General features: G+C 42.5%; 1 protein-coding gene across 1 annotated transcript in view; it reads right to left on the bottom strand.

Annotated features, from left to right (window-relative positions):
- The window catches only part of plch2a (phospholipase C, eta 2a), a 129,910-nt gene that overhangs the window by 44,510 nt on the left and 65,387 nt on the right, over positions 1 to 20,013 (bottom strand). Inside the window, exons 10-14 of the mRNA XM_048614877.1 lie at positions 17,619 to 17,777; positions 10,570 to 10,614; positions 7,598 to 7,690; positions 5,569 to 5,669; positions 2,660 to 2,757 (exon numbers count right to left, since the gene is read on the bottom strand). Coding sequence (XP_048470834.1) covers positions 2,660 to 2,757; positions 5,569 to 5,669; positions 7,598 to 7,690; positions 10,570 to 10,614; positions 17,619 to 17,777 — 496 coding nt within the window. The remainder of the gene's footprint in view (positions 1 to 2,659; positions 2,758 to 5,568; positions 5,670 to 7,597; positions 7,691 to 10,569; positions 10,615 to 17,618; positions 17,778 to 20,013) is intronic.

The following is a 20,013-nucleotide window of genomic DNA, read 5'->3' as shown; positions in this document are numbered from 1 at the left end:
CACCCGGCACTTTTCCCTGCAACCGCAGGAAGTGCTACACCTGCCCCCATACCTCCTCCTTCACCCCCATCCCAGGCCCCAAGAAGACTTTCCACATCAAGCAGATGTTCACCTGCACATCTGCCAATGTGGTATACTGCATCCGCTGTACCCGGTGTGGCTTCCTCTACATCGGGGAAACCAGGCGGAGGCTCGGGGACCGCTTTGCAGAACACCTACGCTCGGTTCGCAATAAACAACTGCACCTCCCAGTCGCGAACCATTTCAACTCCCCCTCCCATTCCTCAGACGACATGTCCATCCTGGGCCTCCTGCAGTGCCACAACGATGCCACCCGAAGGTTGCAGGAACAGCAACTCATATTCCGCTTGGGAACCCTGCAGCCCAATGGTATCAATGTGGATTTCACAAGCTTCAAAATCTCCCCTCCCCCTACCGCATCCCAAAACCAATCCAGCTCGTCCCCGCCTCCCTAACCTGTTCTTCCTCCCACCTATCCCCTCCTCCCACCTCAAGTCGCACCCCCATCTCCTACCGACTAACCTCATCCCGCCCCCTTGACCTGTCTGTCCTCCCTGGACTGACCTATCCCCTCCCTAACTCCCCACCTACACTCACCTTTACTGGCCCCATTCCTGCCTCTTCGACCTGTTTGTTTCCTCTCCACCTATCCTCTCCTCTGTCCATCTTCTATCCGCCTCCCACTCTCTCTCTATTTATTTCAGAACCCCCTTCCCTTCCCCCTTTTCTGATGAAGGGTCTAGGCCCGAAACGTTAGCCTTTCTGCTCCTATGATGCTGCTTGGCCTGCTGTGTTCATCCAGCCCTGCACCTTGTTGTCTCGGATTCTCCAGCATCTGCATTTCCTACTATCTCCCACCACAATGCCTGCAGGATTTTAAATTCAATTTATCAATAAATCTGGAATTGAAAGCTAGTCTCAGTAATAATGACCATGAAACCACTGTCATAAAATCCATCTGGTTCACTCATATTCTCTAGGGGACAACTGGCCTGCATTTGATCCCAGACCCATTGCAATGTGGTTGACTCTGAAATGCCCTCTGAAATGGTTGAGTGAACCACTCAGATCACAGGCGATTAGCAGTGGACAATAAATGCTAGCCTTGCTTGTAATTCCAACATCGCATGATAGAATAAATATATCTTCAAAAGAGAAATGGGAGGCACACTGCTATTACCATTTAAAGCGGTAATGTTCCTCAAGAAGAACTTGCCTCCACATTTTCCACAATCTTGTCATTCTCTTCCCTTCTCTCAAAATAAAGTCACAAACACATCCTGGGACCACTTCAGTGTCAATCACATTCTTTATACATTAGCTAGTCTGCAACAACATGCAATATCACAAATAAGACTGATCTTGTCCTCAAATAATCTGCAGGAACTCCCTTCAAATAGTGAAAGCACTCAATAGTAACAGGATTGTTGTCATAGAATGATACAGCACAGGAAGAGGTCAAAGCTTTCTCCTTCAAATAAACATCTAATTCTCTTTTGGATGAACATTCCTTTCCCCTAGTCCAATAGCACTGCAACAACTGTAGCAGCTCAATTGTCAACTGAGTGAGATTGCCTCTGTGCTTAAACTACACAGTTAGCAGGGCATTTAGTACATGAGCTGACAGTGTCAGTGTTTGATTTGTAAGTGTGACAATTTACACTCATATTAATATGAAGATCCAAAATAATCTTAATATAGGTTATAGTCCTGCTGAAGAAGGGAGACAAGGTGCTGAACATTTTTCATCTTGCAATCACCAGAACAGAAACAAGAATGCCAAATTTCAGAGGGAACAGCAATTTAAACTGCATGAGAAACAGGGTGCTGATTGGTTAGCAAGTGGGCTCTGATTGGTCAAGTGGAAAATGCAGCAGGGAACAATTATCCCTCAAGGCTTTGTTCTTTCTGTTTGCAAAGGACAGGGTCCTTTTATTTCCTTTATTCATTCGCGGGATGCGGGCATCACTGGCTAGGCAGCATTTATTGCCCATCCCTGATTGTCCAGTGGGCAGTTAAGAGTCAACCACATTGATGTGGAGTCACATGTAGGCCAGACCAGGTAAGGATGGCAGTTTCCTTCCCTAAAGGACTTTAGGGAACCAGATGGGTTTTTCTGACAATGGACAAGGGATTCATGGTCATCATTAGATTCTTAATTCCAGATATTTTATTGAATTCAAATTCCACCATCTGCTGTGGCAGGATTCAAACCTGGGTCCCAGAATGTTATCTGGGTCTGTGGATTAACAGTCTAGTGATAATACCACCAGGCCATTCCCTCCCATCTGCCTCCTATAGACGAATTAATCTATGTAGCTTCTAGCAAGACCTTAAACCAGAGAAACAATTCATTTTTTTCTCAGTGTCTTTCCAGAGACTATAGAAAGTCTAGCCCTTGAATGAATGACGTGCACAGGCACAAGCTGATCAATTTGACCACTAAATGCCCACTTTTCCGGCACTAAGTGACAGCCCAGCATGGCAGGAGGAATAATGCACCTGTCAAATTGGGGTTAAAAAAATAACAAATTGGTCTTCGGTGCCCAATCCCTCCATATGCTCAAAAATGGAAGTTGCCTAGCAGCCCCTGCTCACACTTTGGAAATGGTTAGAATGGCAAATCACTACAACTCACCTTCAGAGTCAATATCACACATCCCAACAGACTTTGTATATTTGACCAGATCCGAGAGGGCCCGGGACAGCTTCATGGTCTTCTTCTGCCTGCCACTTCTGAAAAAAGAATGAAATGGAAGAACTTGCATTTATATAGGGCCTTTCACAACTTCATTGTATAGCAAAATGCTTTACAGACTGTGAAGCACTTGTACGTGCAGTCGCTGTTGTAAGAAATCCTGCAGCTAATTCACACACAGCAAGCCCCCAAGGAAAAACAATGAGTTGAATATTCAGGTAGTGTGTTTTAACATCAGCGATTGGAGGTTAGCGGCTAGTGGAAGAACTCCCTTTGTTGTCTTTGAAATACTGTCACGGGATATTTTTTACAATTACTTTAGAGGGCAAACTGGCCCTCAATTTAACATCTCGATGAGACCAACAAGCTGTTTTATAAAAACAGAAGATGATACACTTGGAACATGAAAGGTCATTCAGCCCATCAAACTAATTCCTTCTTAGACCCATAAAGAATCAGACCTCACATCTGAATTGCTCAGGAAAGGTTTTGCCAAGTTCTTCACTGCCATCTCCTCACTTGGGTAAAGACCAAGCATTTCTGAAGGATGGCCATCTTACTCTGATCTGGCAGTTGCCTTATAGATCTTAAAATCTACCCTGCTGCAAACTGACAGACAGAAGTCTCAGGGTGCCGTGAAACTGCTACATTGACTTCTAAGGCCAGTTTTTTGATGGGCATACTTGCTGAGCGAAACTCTTTCTTGGAAGTGAACCCTCGCAAATTTAAGGTCAATATATCTGAAGCCAGGTGGCTTTCCTAAGGATCTGTGACATGATTTTATGAGGAGCGAAAGAGAAAGTTTTGGAAACATTGGGACACATCAGATTAAACACAATCCCTGTGTTCCATTTCAATCATCTCTTGTTGGAGTCCTTGCTTGTTTCTAATATTCACACAATTCTTCTCCAAATGGTCTGAGGAGTCAGAGTATGTTGGGGATCTGAGACAGCAGCATATATCAAAAACCTTTCTAAACAGGTCATAAATAACACATTACAGGGCATTCTGTAAATGGAAGTGATCTTACTGAGCAATTTGAAGAAAATCAGTCCAGTCTATTCAACCTTACATTTCTACGGTCTTATCTGTTTCATTGGGCATGGAGGAACATATGACTTAGGAATGGGAGTAGGTCATTCAGCCCTTGTGGTCTGTTCTACCATTCAATAAAGTCATGGCTGATCAGATTATGGCCTCTACTCAGCAGTCTTGTCTACCCTAGTTAACTTTGACTCCCTTATTAGTCAGGAATCCATCTCTGCCTTCAAAGTGTAAAATGAGCTCACCTCCGCCACGGTCTGAGGAAGAGAGTTCCAAAGAATCAACACCCTTCCGAGATAAAAGAAATTGCTCCGCAATTCTATCTTAAATGGGAAATCCGCTATTTTTAAACTGTGCCCCCTTGTCCTAGTTTCTCCCATAAATCATCACTGCCTCAGTAGATCTCATCACATCACGCCCCTCTGCTCCCAGAGCCCAGTAAAGGACATGCTGAAAAGAGGAAAGATTTGCAGGGCTACAGGCTAGGGGCAGGGATCTGGGACAAATTGGGTAGCTCTGTCAAACAACTGGCACAGGCACAATCGACTGGATGACCTCCTTCTGTGCAATCCCTTGTGTTCAGTGAGCAAGACCTGCCAGCAAAATCAGAGCTCCAGACAATAGTATGTAACTCAGATAAAGACTTGCTCAAACTGGACAGTGCTGTGATCAGAACCTTTCCCCTCAACCCCCCTGCCTCCCCACCCACCACCTTGAGCTCTGTGGCCGGTTCTGGTCGCTGAGGATCCAAATAGTGGAGATGTACAAGGAAGAATCACAACTTTGATGCCAGGTGTCAAAGATCAAAGTTATGAGCACAGGTTGGAGGAACTTGGGATTTTCACCCTTGTTAATGATGTGGTTGAGAGGTGATCACGTGAAGATATATCTGGCAACATAATTACAAAGGAGTAGCGTAGTAATTTGCTCATTGAACTAGTAAGCCAGATGAATGTGAATTTAAATTTCATTCACAGAAGAAACAGAAGCAGGTTTAGGTCACATGGCCCCTGGAGTGTTCGCTGCCTTTCAATAAAATTATGGCTAAAGTGACACCACTTTCCTGCCTGTGCCTATAAATCTTACCTCCCATATATTTCAAGTATCTGTTTATCGCAGATTTATCAGGTCGAGAATTTTAATTTAGTTAAAAATATTCTGGGAATATGGAACAAGCGATCACAAAGGTGTCAGTCTGTTGTAAAATGGTGACAGCTTCACTGACGTCCTTGAGTGAAGGAAGCCTCTCATCCTTCCCAAGTCTGGGCACAAATGTGATGCCATAAATAAATAAATAAAGACAGTCAAGATATTTGGGCAATAAATACCAGCCTTGCCACCGTTGACACAAATTAATTCATTCCTTTTTGAAAAAGAGAATGGAATAAGTAAATCCAGACAGAGCTGTGAAATAAATTGCCAAGGGGAATCTGATAAAATGCAAATTTAAGACCAATATCAAAACATTTCTTCATACAACTAATTATGAACATTTAGAATGGACTTCTAGATGAAATGGTAGAGGTGAAAGACATGGAATTATTCAGGCAACAATTGGGTGCTGAAACTAGGACACATTTTTGGCAAATTAAGATGGGTAGAATGGCGTCCCTGACCAAGTGAGAGAGATTAGCCTTGCATCTGCTTGCTAAACTCTGGAAAACGTGTTCAGATTGCTGATATGTTAAAGTTCTTTCCAATAGTTACTCTCCATGGGAGGTTCTTTTTCTCACCAGTGTTGGCCATTGACAATCTCTCTGTGTAACTCCTCCCATGGGGATCTCGAGTTCATCTCTATCATTTACCTCATCACATTCACTGTTGTTCTACAAGCACTTGCTTGATGATCGTGATCTTCCTCATCATCCTCCAAGCTCGATGACTTCTTCATCTTCACTGTCTTTTTCTGCAATAATGATCCGTTAACAGCAGATTAATCTTTGGTTGGCTGAACATGATGAACAGAACATTGACACCACAATGCTCCTGGCAATTAGTACTGTCCTGTTGGACGACTGGCCATGATCCCATTCTATAGGGACTGTGCCCTTCACTACAGCATTGTCATTCTCTGTGTGTGACCCTCGACAGCAAATACCAGGAAGCTATTTGACTCTGGCAGTCTTCATAGCCAAGACTGACTGCCCTCATCTAAATAAGCAGCCATGTTGAATATGCCAGGCAATTGTTCCCCTTTCCAGGTCAAAGAACATCCAAATAGTTAACACCAGTGACCCCTACCCACCACTCTGCCCAACACTGAACCTAGAATGTCTGGCTGGAATAGCTCATTGCTGTTGGTGATGCCTTTACCCACTGAGCCACTTGGAAGGTTCCTATGAAGTTATTCAATGTTCTTCCTGTATACAACTTCTCCATTGTGCAGATACAGGCTCAGGACAGCTGCATCCCGTTCCAGGAGCCATCTCTACTTCCACACATCATAATCTCAGTAGAACCATGCTGGCTGGGCACCATCGAATAGAAAGAGATTAAAGAAATGCTTGCATTGATATAATGTCTTTCATATCCTGAGAACATCTCAATGTGTCCAGCCAATTAAGCACTTCTGAAGTGTCAACATTTTGGAAATGAGTCATTTTTTGCACAGTAGCTTCCAGAAATGGCATTGTGCAATGAACAAGATCATTGTTTTATTCATGATGTTGGTTGTGGAATGTATGTTTTGTCCAGATCACTGGGGGGAACTTCCTGCACTTCTTTCAATATGCCATGGATTTATTTTTCAATGTTGACCTGAGATGGCAGATGGGGTCTCAGTTAAATGCTTTATTCAAAAGGCAGGCCTTGATTAGTACTTCAGTTGGAGAGTTAACCTAGATCACATGCTCAAGACCCGAGTGTGACACTTAAACCCATAATCTCTTACCCTGAGGCCAAAGTATTACCCAGAGCTGTTGATATTTTTGAATCAACCTGTTCAGAGATGTTACTACACAACTCTGGAGGGGGTTGGACTTGAACCCAGGCCTCCTGGCTTAGACTTAATGGCCACACTAAGCCACAGATATTTTCCTGCTCAGAAATGCAATTACAGCCCTTTCGAACTCAAACCTGGAGATATTTTGAATTAACCTGTTCAGATATAGAGTCTTGGAGATGCATAGCACGGAAACAGACCCTTCGGTCCAACTTGTCCACGCCGACCAAATATTCTAAACTGATCTAGTCACATTTGCTAGTATTTGGCCCATATCTCTCTAAACTCTCCTATTCATATACCCATCCAGATGCCTTTTAAATGCTGTAATTGTACCTGCCTCCACCACTTCCTCTGGCAGCTCGTTCCATACATGTACCACCCTCTGCGTGAAAAAATTGCTCCTCAGGTCCCTTTTAAATCTTTCCCCTCTCACCTTAAACCTATGCTCTCTAGTTTTGGATGCCCCTACCCTGGGGAAAAAGATCTTGGCTATTCACTTTATCCATGCCCTTCATGATTTTATAAAACTCTATAAGGTCACTCCTCAGTCTCCAACGGTCCAGGGCAAATAGCCCCAGCCTATGCTACGAAACATTTCTGGAACAGGTGGAACATAAAACCAGGCCTTCTGGATCAGAGGCAGGGACACTATCAGTGCACCAAAAGAGATCTCCCATTGAGCCACAGCTGATACCTCATAATTGACCCAACTACCTGTGCAGGGGTCATACTGAAACTCCATCGTAATTAACCTGTCAGTTTGTACTAGCTGCTCTGAAACTGCACCAGTGATTATCACTGCTCCTCTCTTGACAGCGTAAACTCTCAGCCAAAGAGTTCCATCTGTACTCTAACTCTGCACCATCCCAACAGCACCAGCCCCCACTGACCTTACGCTTGGAGAAGCTGCCAATGAAAGACCGACTGTGTCTCTTGTTAGTGGTTGGATCTTCTCCAGAGTCAGTTCCATCTTCAACTTTACTCTAACAGGGGAAGAGATACAGGCACACAGACAAAATAAAGACAGACACACAGAGTACACCAGGTAGATACAGAGAGAGAATGAACAAATATGGACAGAAAGTGAGTCAGAGAGAGAGACAGACAGACATACGCACATACACACACACACGCACATACAGGCAGAGAGATATACAGGCAGAAAGTGAACCAGACAGGAAGAGACACAGGCAGAGAGATACATGAACATAAAGTGAACCAGAGAGAGACAAACACACAACCAGAGACACAGAGACAGAATTCCAAATGGAGAACCACAAAAAAAGATACACAAACAGAGAATGACCCAGACCGAGAGAGCAGTACATGCACACGCAATAAACAGAAAAAAATATAGTTACAAATGATCAGAGAAATGCATAGTGGCATTCATACAGAGAACAGAAATGAAGATTAAAGAAAGCAGAGAAAGGCACATGAACAGTGAGAGCAACAGAAAATCACATGCAGAATGAGAAAGAGACAGAAACAAAGAGAGACATCGGGGAGAATCATAAAGGGAAAGAATAGACAAAGGTTAGGCACAGAATTGCATCTTTTGAAATGATAAGTTAAACGAATATAAATTACAGCCAGTGTGACACAGTTTCTGTTTACAATCTGTCCACCTCCTGCACTTTAATCACCTTGAGGGTACAAAAACCTCGAGAGATTAAGATATACATTCCTACTTTGAATCCAACACTGAGGTTTTCAGCTCAGACAATGTACAACATAGTCGTGCCAGCAGTCTGAAAGTTATCACCCTCACAACGCTTCTCATCCACTGTACCAGTGCAATAATTGTATGGCATCTGAAAAAAGCCAGCAGACATACAGATGCCACACAGAAATGGGACAAAGTTCCTTAGAATCATTTAATTCTATCATGGAGTTCACATTTATACAGCATTTTTCATGACACCAGACATCCCAAAGTGAGCAATGAAGTACTTTTCAATCTGTTCCCTGTTGTAATGTTGGAAATGCCATTGCTGAATTGTGCGCAGCAAGTTTCCACAAAAAAATCTGAAAAATTATTTTTCTGAAGTGTTAAGAGGAAAGTGAAAGATGGAATTTTAAAATGTATATTTTATGTAATGTAAAATGCATAGGAAATATGTTTCTATATAAAATTAATATGGAAGTACTTTCCATAGCTTATATTATTACTTTGCCAAAGTTTAGCTGACCTGATTTTTAATGATGTTATATTCACCAAATATTGGCCTAGACATCAGGGATAACTTGTCTGTTATCTCGGATGTAGTGCCACAGGATCTTTTATCTTTGTTGAGAGGTGACAGGGCCTAGAAAATAGCATGTCCAACAGTGCCACACTGGAGTGTAAGACATTATTTTTGGGTTCAAGTCAGTGAAGTGTGACTATGAATCTGCAGTTATCTAACTCAGAGACAGAACTGCTACCCATGAAGCCACAGTTGAATGCTAAGTGTTAAGATTGCAAAAGGGTTTGACAGGTTATACATAGAGAAGATGATTTCATTAGTGGAGGAAATCAAAACTAACAGCCATTGACATAAGATAGCCATGAATAAAACTAATAATTCATTTTAATTAGGCAGGGGTGAGAATGTGGAGAATGAAGGAGTGGTTGAAGAGAACAGCATGGAAGTATTTAAGGAGAATCTGTAGGAGCATATGAGGCAGACACAATAAAAGAAAAGGTATGTTTATAGAATGAGGTATGCGAGGAGGCTTTTGTAGAGCATAAATATGCATTGACCTGTTGGGTTAAATGGCTTGTTTTCATTCTTTAAATTCCATGTTCAATCACTGCATTTTAAAAAGCCTTCACTCTCTGCCATGTCTCCGTGATGCTGTGGCCTGAACCATGGTGGATTCTGACAGCACAACAATGAGCTCTGGAGGATTTGTCAAAGCTGCCTGGCTCCTCACTGTCTCGCTTGCTTCCTTGCAGTCTCCAGGGTCTCAGATCAGCTCAGTCTTCACCATTCATTAAATCCAGCACAATCGCAGTCTAGCACTGCTCCTTCTAAGCAGTGGCTGGACTTAAATTTCCATTATAGCCCAGGTTACCATTACTTTCCATCATGTCTGTTCAAGCTATAGTCAGGCTTATTTATTGGTTTCATTTGATTTCGTAGGTAATACTCACAGAGTGACAATTACCGTCCATTTTTGTTTCTCCCAAGGGAGATTCAACCGTGTTGTGGGTTCAAATCTGACAAATAAGAGACTTGAATACAAAATCCAGGCGGATATTTCCCAGTTAAGGGGTAACAAAATGTAGAGCTGGATGAACACAGCAGGCCAAGCAGCATCAGAGGAGCAGGAAAGCTTCAGAAAATTCTGAAGAAGGGTCCAGACCCGAAACGTCAGCTTTCCTGCTCCTCTGATGCTGCCTGGCCTGCTGTGTTCATCCAGATCTACACCTTGTTATCTCAGATTCTCCAGCATCGGCAGTTCCTACTATCTCTGGATATTTCCCAGTGCTGGGACTGAGGGAATACTGCACTGTTGAAAGTTCCATCTGTGGACTTGGGACTTAACACGCAACTTTCCAATTCAGAGGCATGAATATCAGATCTACAGCTGCCACAATAACAAGTGTTACTGTGGAGGCCAAGTCATTAAGTGTCTTTAAGACAGAGATAAACAGGTTCTCGATTAGTAAGGGGATCAAGGGTTACAGGGAGAAGGCAGGAGAATAGAGTTAAGAGAGGGAGTGGGCTCTTAGGACCAAATGGACTAATTCTTCTCCTATGTCTCCTGGTCCTATTCCTAGCTTGCTTCAATTGAATCTTGGAGACCGCGATGTACTCTTCACAGGTTATTTTACTGTCAGTCATGAGGACAGTTCAAGGAACAACCAACTTACCCCAGACTTTTCCATTGTAGACACGGACCCAGAGCTGCATTTCTCCTGTTAAGAGAGAGAAAAATTCATGTGAGTCAAAAAGGATTGGATGTATTCAATGCTAAATCAGTGAATCAGCTTAAGTCTATGATTGAAAGATTTTTGCCGTCCATATCAAAAGATATGCACGAAGGCAGGTGGATGGAGTTAAGGCACAGATCATCCATGATCTCACTGAAGGGTGGAAAAGGTTCCATGGCCTCCTCCCATTCCTCTGAGTGTGGACAACAGCTGCAAGCAGCTGTATCATCAACTCTACATTAATCACATACAAGAGTGAAGAACAGAGTCTATCCACATGAGTCTCATCCATGCATTCAAGATTGTAGAATAGCAGTGCATTTCAACCAGATGCTTTCTATGCAATCTTATGGCTTCAATTTAATGTCCCTCCAAACGGCAACACCTCCAATAGGCAGGTTCTGCTCAGGCCTCCTCTTTAGAGGACTGGAGGCAGTATGGATTTTTCTCACAAAGCTCTTGGACAGTAATCAGTGAATTAGCCTCCAGTTGTACTGTCGGTTCAGTGGGTAAAGAGGAACTGTTTACAAACAATAGAAGGGTCTAATACTCCAGAGGAATTTGCTCCCATATATGAACAGGAAATCAAAACAGTTTTGCCACTGTCTCAAACTCGCTGTATAATGAGTTTTGATTAATCATACATACTTTATTGTCCTCTCCCACTGATTGCAGTCAGACCTCAACTTTGAAAGGGATATGGACAGGGTAACATACCCCAGTGTCCTGCCCTGGAAATGACATGGAGGATACTGCAAGTAAGGAATGCAGTCCTTCACTATTTGATCATAAGGTACAGGGTGATGAGGGAAGGGGGTGATGAAATTTCCTATGTATGCCTTTTCTCTGGAATTTCTGCAATCAGTACTGAAGCCAAGTGCAACATTCCCCACAAATTCAAAAAATATGCTGCAACTAATTGTGCTATAGTTACTGATTGAGGCTCCAGGCCCTTCTCAAACACAGGTTGTACTGACTTATCCCACAGTATCACAGCATTGCTTCTCATCACAGATATTAAATCATCATGGCCTGAGCACCATTAGCCTTTCATCCCCAGTTTATTCAGGCCAAATCCCTTTCTGCATCACTGGACTCGCTCTTTATTTCCAATTCAGAATGTTGTCTTTAACTTATCATCATCCATTCTGTCCCTACTCTGGATGACCTTACACATCACCCCTTTAGCCTTCATGGCTTCTAATCAGCACCTACATGGACTGATGTGCTCTCAGCCTCACCAATTGTTGCTGTTTGGAGTGTAGTCATGGCCTGGGTGATTGGCTGGGCCTGAGCTAGTCCTTTTAACAAGAGAGAAGATAGCATCTGTCTGCAGCCCAGAGGCTTCTCCAGAGGTGTACTGGCTGGAGACAAACTGTGAACAATGACAACAAGCCAGCATCAATCAGGATTACCTCCCTTTGTCATCTTCAGATGGGGCAGAAACATGCCTCCCTGCTAGATAGGGAGCTCAAGAATACTGAACACTAGGTCAACAGCACAGCAGCCTGGGAAAAACATGTCTCTGCTGGCGCACTCTGCATGGAGATAACATCATCACAGGCCTTTCATCTCCAAGCTCACAACTAAAAACATACCAGGACAACCCATGTTTGTGTGTGTAGGTCAGCCACTCCTCACCACACTCCTCTTATTATTCACAACATTATAGGGAGATAACATTGTCCGCCAATAGGAAATGGGAGTATAGTCTGCTCAAAGTGACAGTCAGTGCTGCTGGAGAGGCTGGAGATACAAAAACTGAGTGAGGGTATTATCACTATAATAATAGGTTGCACTGTCCCCTGTGGGAGAACCTCAGGCACTCAGAGCAGATCAGGCCGTGTTACCAAGGCAGTTTCCAGTTCCCCTATTTCAAGTTACATCTGGAAACACACTATCCATTCTGAACGGTAGACAGACGAGCTAAAATCTGGATATGGGGTCGAGTATAAACCCAGATGATGGTTACTGTCCAATACTGTACTCTACAACAAGAGAAGTGAAACATTCTAGGTCACTTGCTGGCCGCTTCTATGCCTGAATTTGGGTCAGCACTTTTGGGTGAAACAGGAATCACAAAAAAATTGAGAAAAGGTGGGATAGGCCTCCACTCAATAACCCTCAGCATTGCCCTGGAGTGTCCAGGAATCAAAGATCAAAGAGGAAAAATCTGAGGAGAAAAATTACAGGGGGGCATTTTAAAAACAAAAAAGATTTATTTTCTTTTCAGCGATAGTAGGAACTGCTGATGCTGGAGAATCTGAGATAACAAGGTGTGGAGCTGGATGAACACAGCAGGCCAAGCAGCATCAGAGGCGCAGGAAAGCTGATGTTTCGGGTCTGGACCCTTCTTCAGAAATGGGGGAGGGGAAGGGGATTCTGACATAAATAGAGAGAGAGGGGGAGGCGGATGGAAGATGGATAAAGGAGCAGATAGGTGGCGAGGAGACGGACAGGTCAAGGAGGCGGGGATGGAGCAAGTAAAGTGAGTGTAGGTGGGGAGTTTATTTTCTTTTACATTTTCTTTGAATTCTTTTACTTATTACCTATTAAAATATTGGAGATGGTGAGATGCTGATGTCTGATTGGACATGGTAGCTGGAGATTGGAAGGCACATGACAAAGCTTTCAAGAACATGACTAACTAGCATCGGGAGCCTTATCTATCTCTCAAACGATATTCTACCCAAAAATTTCCTAAAGACAACTGCCAAGCATTGTTGAAGAACCATTGAACCTGCTGCAATTGTAATTCAAAATCCCCAAGGCCAAGTCTGTTGAGTATAACTACACTGAATACAAAACAGAAGTGGATGAGCTTAAGGTGTTGTGTGTTAAAGCTCATTTCAGCTTTAATAAAACACATCATTTGAATTGTAATTGCAGATCTTATCGTTTCAATTAGAACTTTGTGCAGCTTGTGGAGGCTTGTGTTGTGAATTGCCCTGTAATTACTGATAAGTGAGCTTAGAGAAAGCAAAACATCATTTGTCACTGTTAAAGGATAGGATTAAAGTGGTGTTTAAAATGTTAAAAGGATTTGACAGAGGAGATATAGAGAAAGTAATTCCTCTGGTGGAGTGTCAAGAGCAAAGGATACAATCCAAAACTTAGAATGGGGCCTTTCAGAAATGAATCCAGGAAGGGTTTTTTTTTCACACAAAGGGTGGTGGAAATCCAGAACTCTCGCCCATAGAGGGTTCTTGACATTGCGGGTCAATTGGTTCTTTCAAAACTGAGATTGATAAGGCTTTTGTTAAAGAAAGAGAGAACTTAACATTATACTGTGACTTTCACAACCTTAGGGAGTCCTAAGGCACTTAACTGCTTATGAAGTGTATCCACTTTTATAACATAAGAATCATGAGAGCCAATTTATAGACAGCAAGCTCCCACAACAGCAATTTGACAATAACTGGATAATCAGTGTGAGTGATGCTTAATGATGTTATGGATGTGTGGGAGAGAAATAGTGCTCTGTTGCATTCACCTTGAGAGAACATACAAGGCTTTGGTTTAATATCTTACCAAAAGCTGGTATTTCTGACAGTGTAATCCCCCCTACACCCTGCAGCACACCACTATCTGGATGTTGTGTTCTTAATCTCTGCAGTCGACTTTCAAGTTGCAACTTTCTAACTCCATAGTTGTCCATAGAGCATGAAGCAATATTTTGATCACCTGATAACTGATTTGTCTCTTTAAGGCTGTGCCTGAAGTAGCAAACACATTTGGTCTGTCAGAAGGGTAAGTGCAAAGTTTAGGCTCCAGCTCAATCCTTGGTCCATTATTTAAAGGATGCTTCATATCCAATAATGAGGCGTGGCTTTTACTGTGTGATAGCTCTAGACTGTAACCATTGGGTGCTATCAGCAAAACATTCATAAGTAAAAGCCAAGGCAAGGTTGTCAAAGTTTGAGGGGAACACTGGTTCTGGTTACCTGCAGGACTCTCACAGGGGAAGGGAGAGGTAGGAGAAGAAGTGGAGGAAAAGATTAAAAGTCCACTCGCCTTTGAGAGAGGGATGCTCGGATGGTGAGCAAATAGATCCACACCTTAACTTGTTTTATATTGCAAAATCCTATCGTGAAGATTCAGTAGATAGCTAACTTTATATCAAACACACAAAACCAACTCAACAATTACAGGACAGGGCCCAAATACACAAATTCAACGCAACATGTACAAAACAGGGCAACTACACAAATTCCCCTCAACATGTACAGGAAAAGCAAATACACAAACTCAACACAATATGTACAGGACAAGGTAACCTCTGACATTTACAAGACAGGACAAACCCACTTCTCCCAACCTGACATGTACAGGATAGTCAGGAACCACGGCCACTCAATACATACAGGGCTGGTCAAGTATACAAAAACCACTCCCTCTCCCTGATGTGTTCACTGTAAATAATAGAATTGTCCCTGAAGTGTACAGGACAATTCAAATACATGACGGCCCTCCCCACATTAGCTCAAGCAATGTGGCTCATGATTTCAGAAGAAAATTTCAGAAGGACCTCTCACTCTGAGCGTGCTTTCTGCTTTTCCTCCATCTTCTTATAGCCATTACTGCAAGTCAACTGATACAGGACAGATAATAAGTATGACTACTGTTTAAAACTAGCTTTGTTGTGTGAGTGGAATGAACTTCTCAACTAAATCACACATGTATTGCGGGACATTATGCCAGTATAATTGTAGTTATTTTATCATCATTGCACACCAAATTCCTCTCACTCAACATTCCTAACCTCACTGAGTTACAATGGTTCCTGATCCCACAATATTTACATTCTTTCATGGCCTCATCCCTCCCTTATCCTGTAATCTCCTCCAACTCTACAATCATCTCAGAATTTGGCCTCATGCCTGCTCTGATTACCTTAACTTCACTATAGGTGGCTCCGCACCCAGCTGCCTAGACACCAAACTGATTCCTGAACCTCTTTTCCTCTCTACTTCTCTCTCCTCCTTTCACAGGTTCCTCAGCACCTACCTCCTTAACTGATGTTTTGGTGACCAATTCACAATTCTTCCCTCTTTGATTCAGTATACCTTTTTCTTAATAATGTGCCTCTGACCTTTTTGTTTTATATAAAAGCAAGTTATTGTTTTGCCATTGTCATACAATAGAAATAGTTTACCCTTAAATAATTATTATACGATAATGGATACAGTGAGGGAGATCCAGGTAACTTCATGCAGCCATCAGAACTACTGATGCCACTGTAAAATCTGCCAACAATATCGTTTCAAGTTCTGAAGAAGAATCCTATCAAACTTGAGAAGTTTAGAAGCTGCCAGACCTGCTGAGTTTCTCCAGCATTTTCTGTTTGTTCAGATTTCCAACATCAGCAGTATTTTGCCTTCACTTTAACTTCTTTTGTTAGCCAAGCTTTAGCAAAATTCCAAATTAATTTTCATTCCAAATGTATACATAAATTATTTCTATGTTTACTTACTATCATGAATATAATTTAATACAATTTCCTAATCTACCTTAACCAACTTGTCTCTTAAGTCTTTGCAACTTTGTTTAATTGACTGGCTATTGTTTCAGACTGAGCCATTTAACTTACAAACTTAATATGAAATGTAATTACGTCATGATCACTCTGCCACAGAGTATCCTTTACTATAAGATTAATAATTAACCCTGTCACATTACACAATGCTGGAGTTGAAATGGTCTGTTCCCTAGTTGCTGCTTTAAAAGATTGTTCTAGAAAACTCTCAAGTGCATTTCATGTTCTTGTGTTCCAAGCTATTCCTGCCAATCTGACATGCAGACAGACTTTACAAAGATATTCAGTTTCTGGTGACCCATTTCAATTGAATAAAAATTGGCATTTATTATTCAATATAGACTATCACAAGGAATTTTACACGAGCAATTGCCAAACTTAAGTTGGCACCATGCCACATTCAGAAATATTATTTAGGTGATTAAAAGTTGCTGAAAAATGCAGGATTTAAGGTGAGTTTTAAATAGGAAGAAAGAGAGCGTGAGATAGGGAGAGGCAGAGAGGTTTAGTCTAGGAATTTCAAAACCTTAGAGCCTATGTACCTGAAGGCATATCCGTCAATGGTAAAGCAATAGTAAACAGGGATGCATAAGAAGCCAGAATTGGAAGAACACAGAGATCTCAAAGGGTTGTAAGCTTGGAAGAGGTTATTAACAGTCAGATGAGATATCCAGCAGGTGGACTTAAATTTACTATTGCCAGTGACACAACAGGGCGATGGAAATTGGCCACATATTTTGCACCAAGTATGAGTTTCTGCTGATTCATCCTAGTGCTTACAACCAATTTCACCCAGCCTCACACTTGGTTTGGAATTCACCTCAGATGCCAGTGGGGAATATTTCAGGATGGTACAACTCACAGACCCTGTGTTAAAGTGAATGGACCTTGGGAACTGAATATCAAAAAGAGGGGTTTGCATTTTTATAACACCCTTCACATCATTCCAATGTGTTTTACAGCCAATAAAGTACTTTATGAAGTGTAGTCCCTGATATAATGTAGAAAACAGCGCACCTACTTCACACACAGAAGGTCCTGCAAAAAATAATATAATAACGACTCGATAATTTGATTCTTGTGAAGTTGATTGAATGGTAAATACTGGGCAGACCATCAGGGGATATATATCCTGCTCTTCATAGAAATGGTGTCGCAGAATCTCCCAAATCCATCCTAGCGGGAAAACAAACTGAAAGACAACCCCCTTCCGACAGGGCATCATCTCCATCACTACTGGCTTGGGACAAACAGCCGAGACTTTGTGCTTGAGTGTCTGTTGTAAACTCATCATTTTCTAAACTCAGGAGTCAGCATGTTTCCCACTGAGTCATGGCTGACAAGGAATGTTTATGTCAAACTGAAAGAATTGAGGTGCCCTGGGCTGGTGCCATGTGTGAGGTGTTGGTGGTGGTGGCTGGGGGAGGGGAGGGTAGAGGAAGAATTGGGTTACCTTCTTTGAGTCTGATTTCTGACACAGTTTCCCTGCTTGAGGGATGGCATTCACACTGAAGCTGTCTGGATCTTCCCGGTCTCTGATTTTCGATTCCTTCAGCAATGAATCGAGCTTCTTCTTAGCCACACTCTCTACATGTTTCCTGTTGGCCACAGCCTATTCACAAAGAGATAAGAGACAGCATTATTGAGGCCAACCTACCTGCCGGAAGATGAAAAAGACACCAAAAGGGGAAATGTATCAAGAAAGGAAGAACAAAGGTGAAGGGGGCAAGGGAAAGAGTTATACACCACATTTCAAATAGCTCTTAAGTCCTGTAATAAACTACTATATTATGGGATGGCATGGACATGCAGTTTGATGAGTTCCATGCACAGAAGAACCTCCACATCAACCATGGGAGTCTCTAATGGACGATTGAAATGGGACAGATAATCAAGCAACTCTCCATGCTTCCCTCAATTGTAACTCACAACGAACAGTACAGGAAGATAGTTGCCTTGGGGATGGCAACTAAATCTTTCATCAGTTTCAATGAAGGCCATTGTCCTGAAATGTTAATCCTGCATTCTCCCTCTCTCTACAAACGATGCCTGACCTGCGAAATGTTTTCTAGTATTGTTGGCTTTTATTTCAGCAATCTCACTTTTTGTGGAACAGAGTGACTTTGATTGGTGTCAAACTGAAGGAGCTGTGCTCCGCCCATTCAAACCAAATGTAGTCCCTGGACAATTGAAGAGGCAATGGGCAGTAGGTGGGGAGGGGTGAGGGGGAATGGGGATAATAGATGTTCAATTGCGTCACCATATATTTTGATGTAATGTTATCATATTGTGGATGGAAACCTTCATTGTGACTGGAACATCTTTTCTTCAAGCTGCCTCCACTGGATTGGGAAACAAATTGACCATCACAACCTAAAGAGACAATCTCATAATTCACCATCTTTCACCCTGAGCTGCCTCTCCTCTCAGGTATAAGCATACTTGGAATCGTAAGATCCCGTAGGACAGAAGGGCTGTCACGTATGTGCTGTCTGTTTGAGCTCTACAACCAGTCCCCATCCACCTCTGGAATCTAAGTTAATTCGGCATGTCCACAAAGACTCTTACCAATTTTTATAGATGCACCATAGAAAGCATCCTATCTGGATGCATCACGGCATTGCGTGGCAACTGCTCTTTCCAAGACTGCAAGACACTATAAGGAGTCATGGACGCAGCTCAGTCCATCACACAAACGAGCCTCCCATCCACTGACTCCATCTATATTTCCCTCAAGAAAGCAACCAATACAATCACCTGGTTACCCCTCCCACCCTGGTTATACTTTCTTCCACCCTCTTCTGTCAGGTGGAAGATACTAAAGTTTGAATACATTTATGAACAGATTCAAGAACAGCTTCTTCCCCGCTGTTATTAGACTTCTGAATGGACCTCTCAAATTTTAAATTTAACGTTGATCTCATTCCTTGTGCAAATTTGCTGCAGCTGTAACATTGTATCCGTTGCTCTGTTCTATTACCCTTATGCACTTTGTATGGCACGATCTGCCTGTACTGCACTCGAAACAAAACTTTTCACTATACCTAGGTACATGAGACAAAAATAAATCAAATCAAGTCCCATGCCCCAGCACCTTCCCCATGAGGCCTGCAAATGATTTCTCTTCACATAGTGATTAGATTGCCTTTGGAAGGCTGCTGATGGATCTGTTTCCACTGACAGTGCATTCTAGGAGAACTCAATTTGCTGTATCTCTTCTCCTCACGCATACTCTCACCCCACCAGCTTTTTTTTTTGCCATCATTCACTTCCTCTCCAACACAAGGCAGGAGTAATAAAATGCTGTGCTGAGTTTGCCTCTCATCATGTATTTCCATCACCAGGGGGAATGTTTTGGGAATGTGAAAAGAGGGGATAATGGGATTGATCCAGGTCTGAAAGTGGTTCCATTTGAGTTCAATGGGTTTAAAACCTCCCCACAGCAGCTGAGTGAAACTGCTCGATCCATTAACAGCCACGTGAACCAGGCCGACATTGACCGTCTTTGAAAGTTGTACTGAACTATCTATTTCAAGATTTTTACATTCATGTACCAGGGATATTGTTTTCTCCTGGTGCTTTTCCAGGAATCTTTACCGTTCTGCCAAGGACATCAAAAACTAATGGCTTGTTTGAGAAGGTGAACCTAACTGGGTGACAGCCGATTCCACATTGAACCCCAGCATCACTTCTGTCTAGCAATGTTCCAACTTTTTTTGCTGCTCCTCCTGTCCCTTCTGCAACAGCTACAATGTACAACAACCACAGACTCCATCAGTCACACAACCACAGACTCCATCAGTCCAACAAACATAAACTCCAACAGGAATGAAAACAAAGTTGCTGGA

The sequence above is a fragment of the Rhincodon typus genome, chromosome 31 (genome assembly GCF_021869965.1).
Source record: "Rhincodon typus isolate 14 chromosome 31, sRhiTyp1.1, whole genome shotgun sequence".
Taxonomy (NCBI): domain Eukaryota; kingdom Metazoa; phylum Chordata; class Chondrichthyes; order Orectolobiformes; family Rhincodontidae; genus Rhincodon; species Rhincodon typus.
The sequence above is the reverse complement of the archived record's forward strand: the minus strand, read 5'-3'. Positions and strand labels throughout refer to the sequence as shown.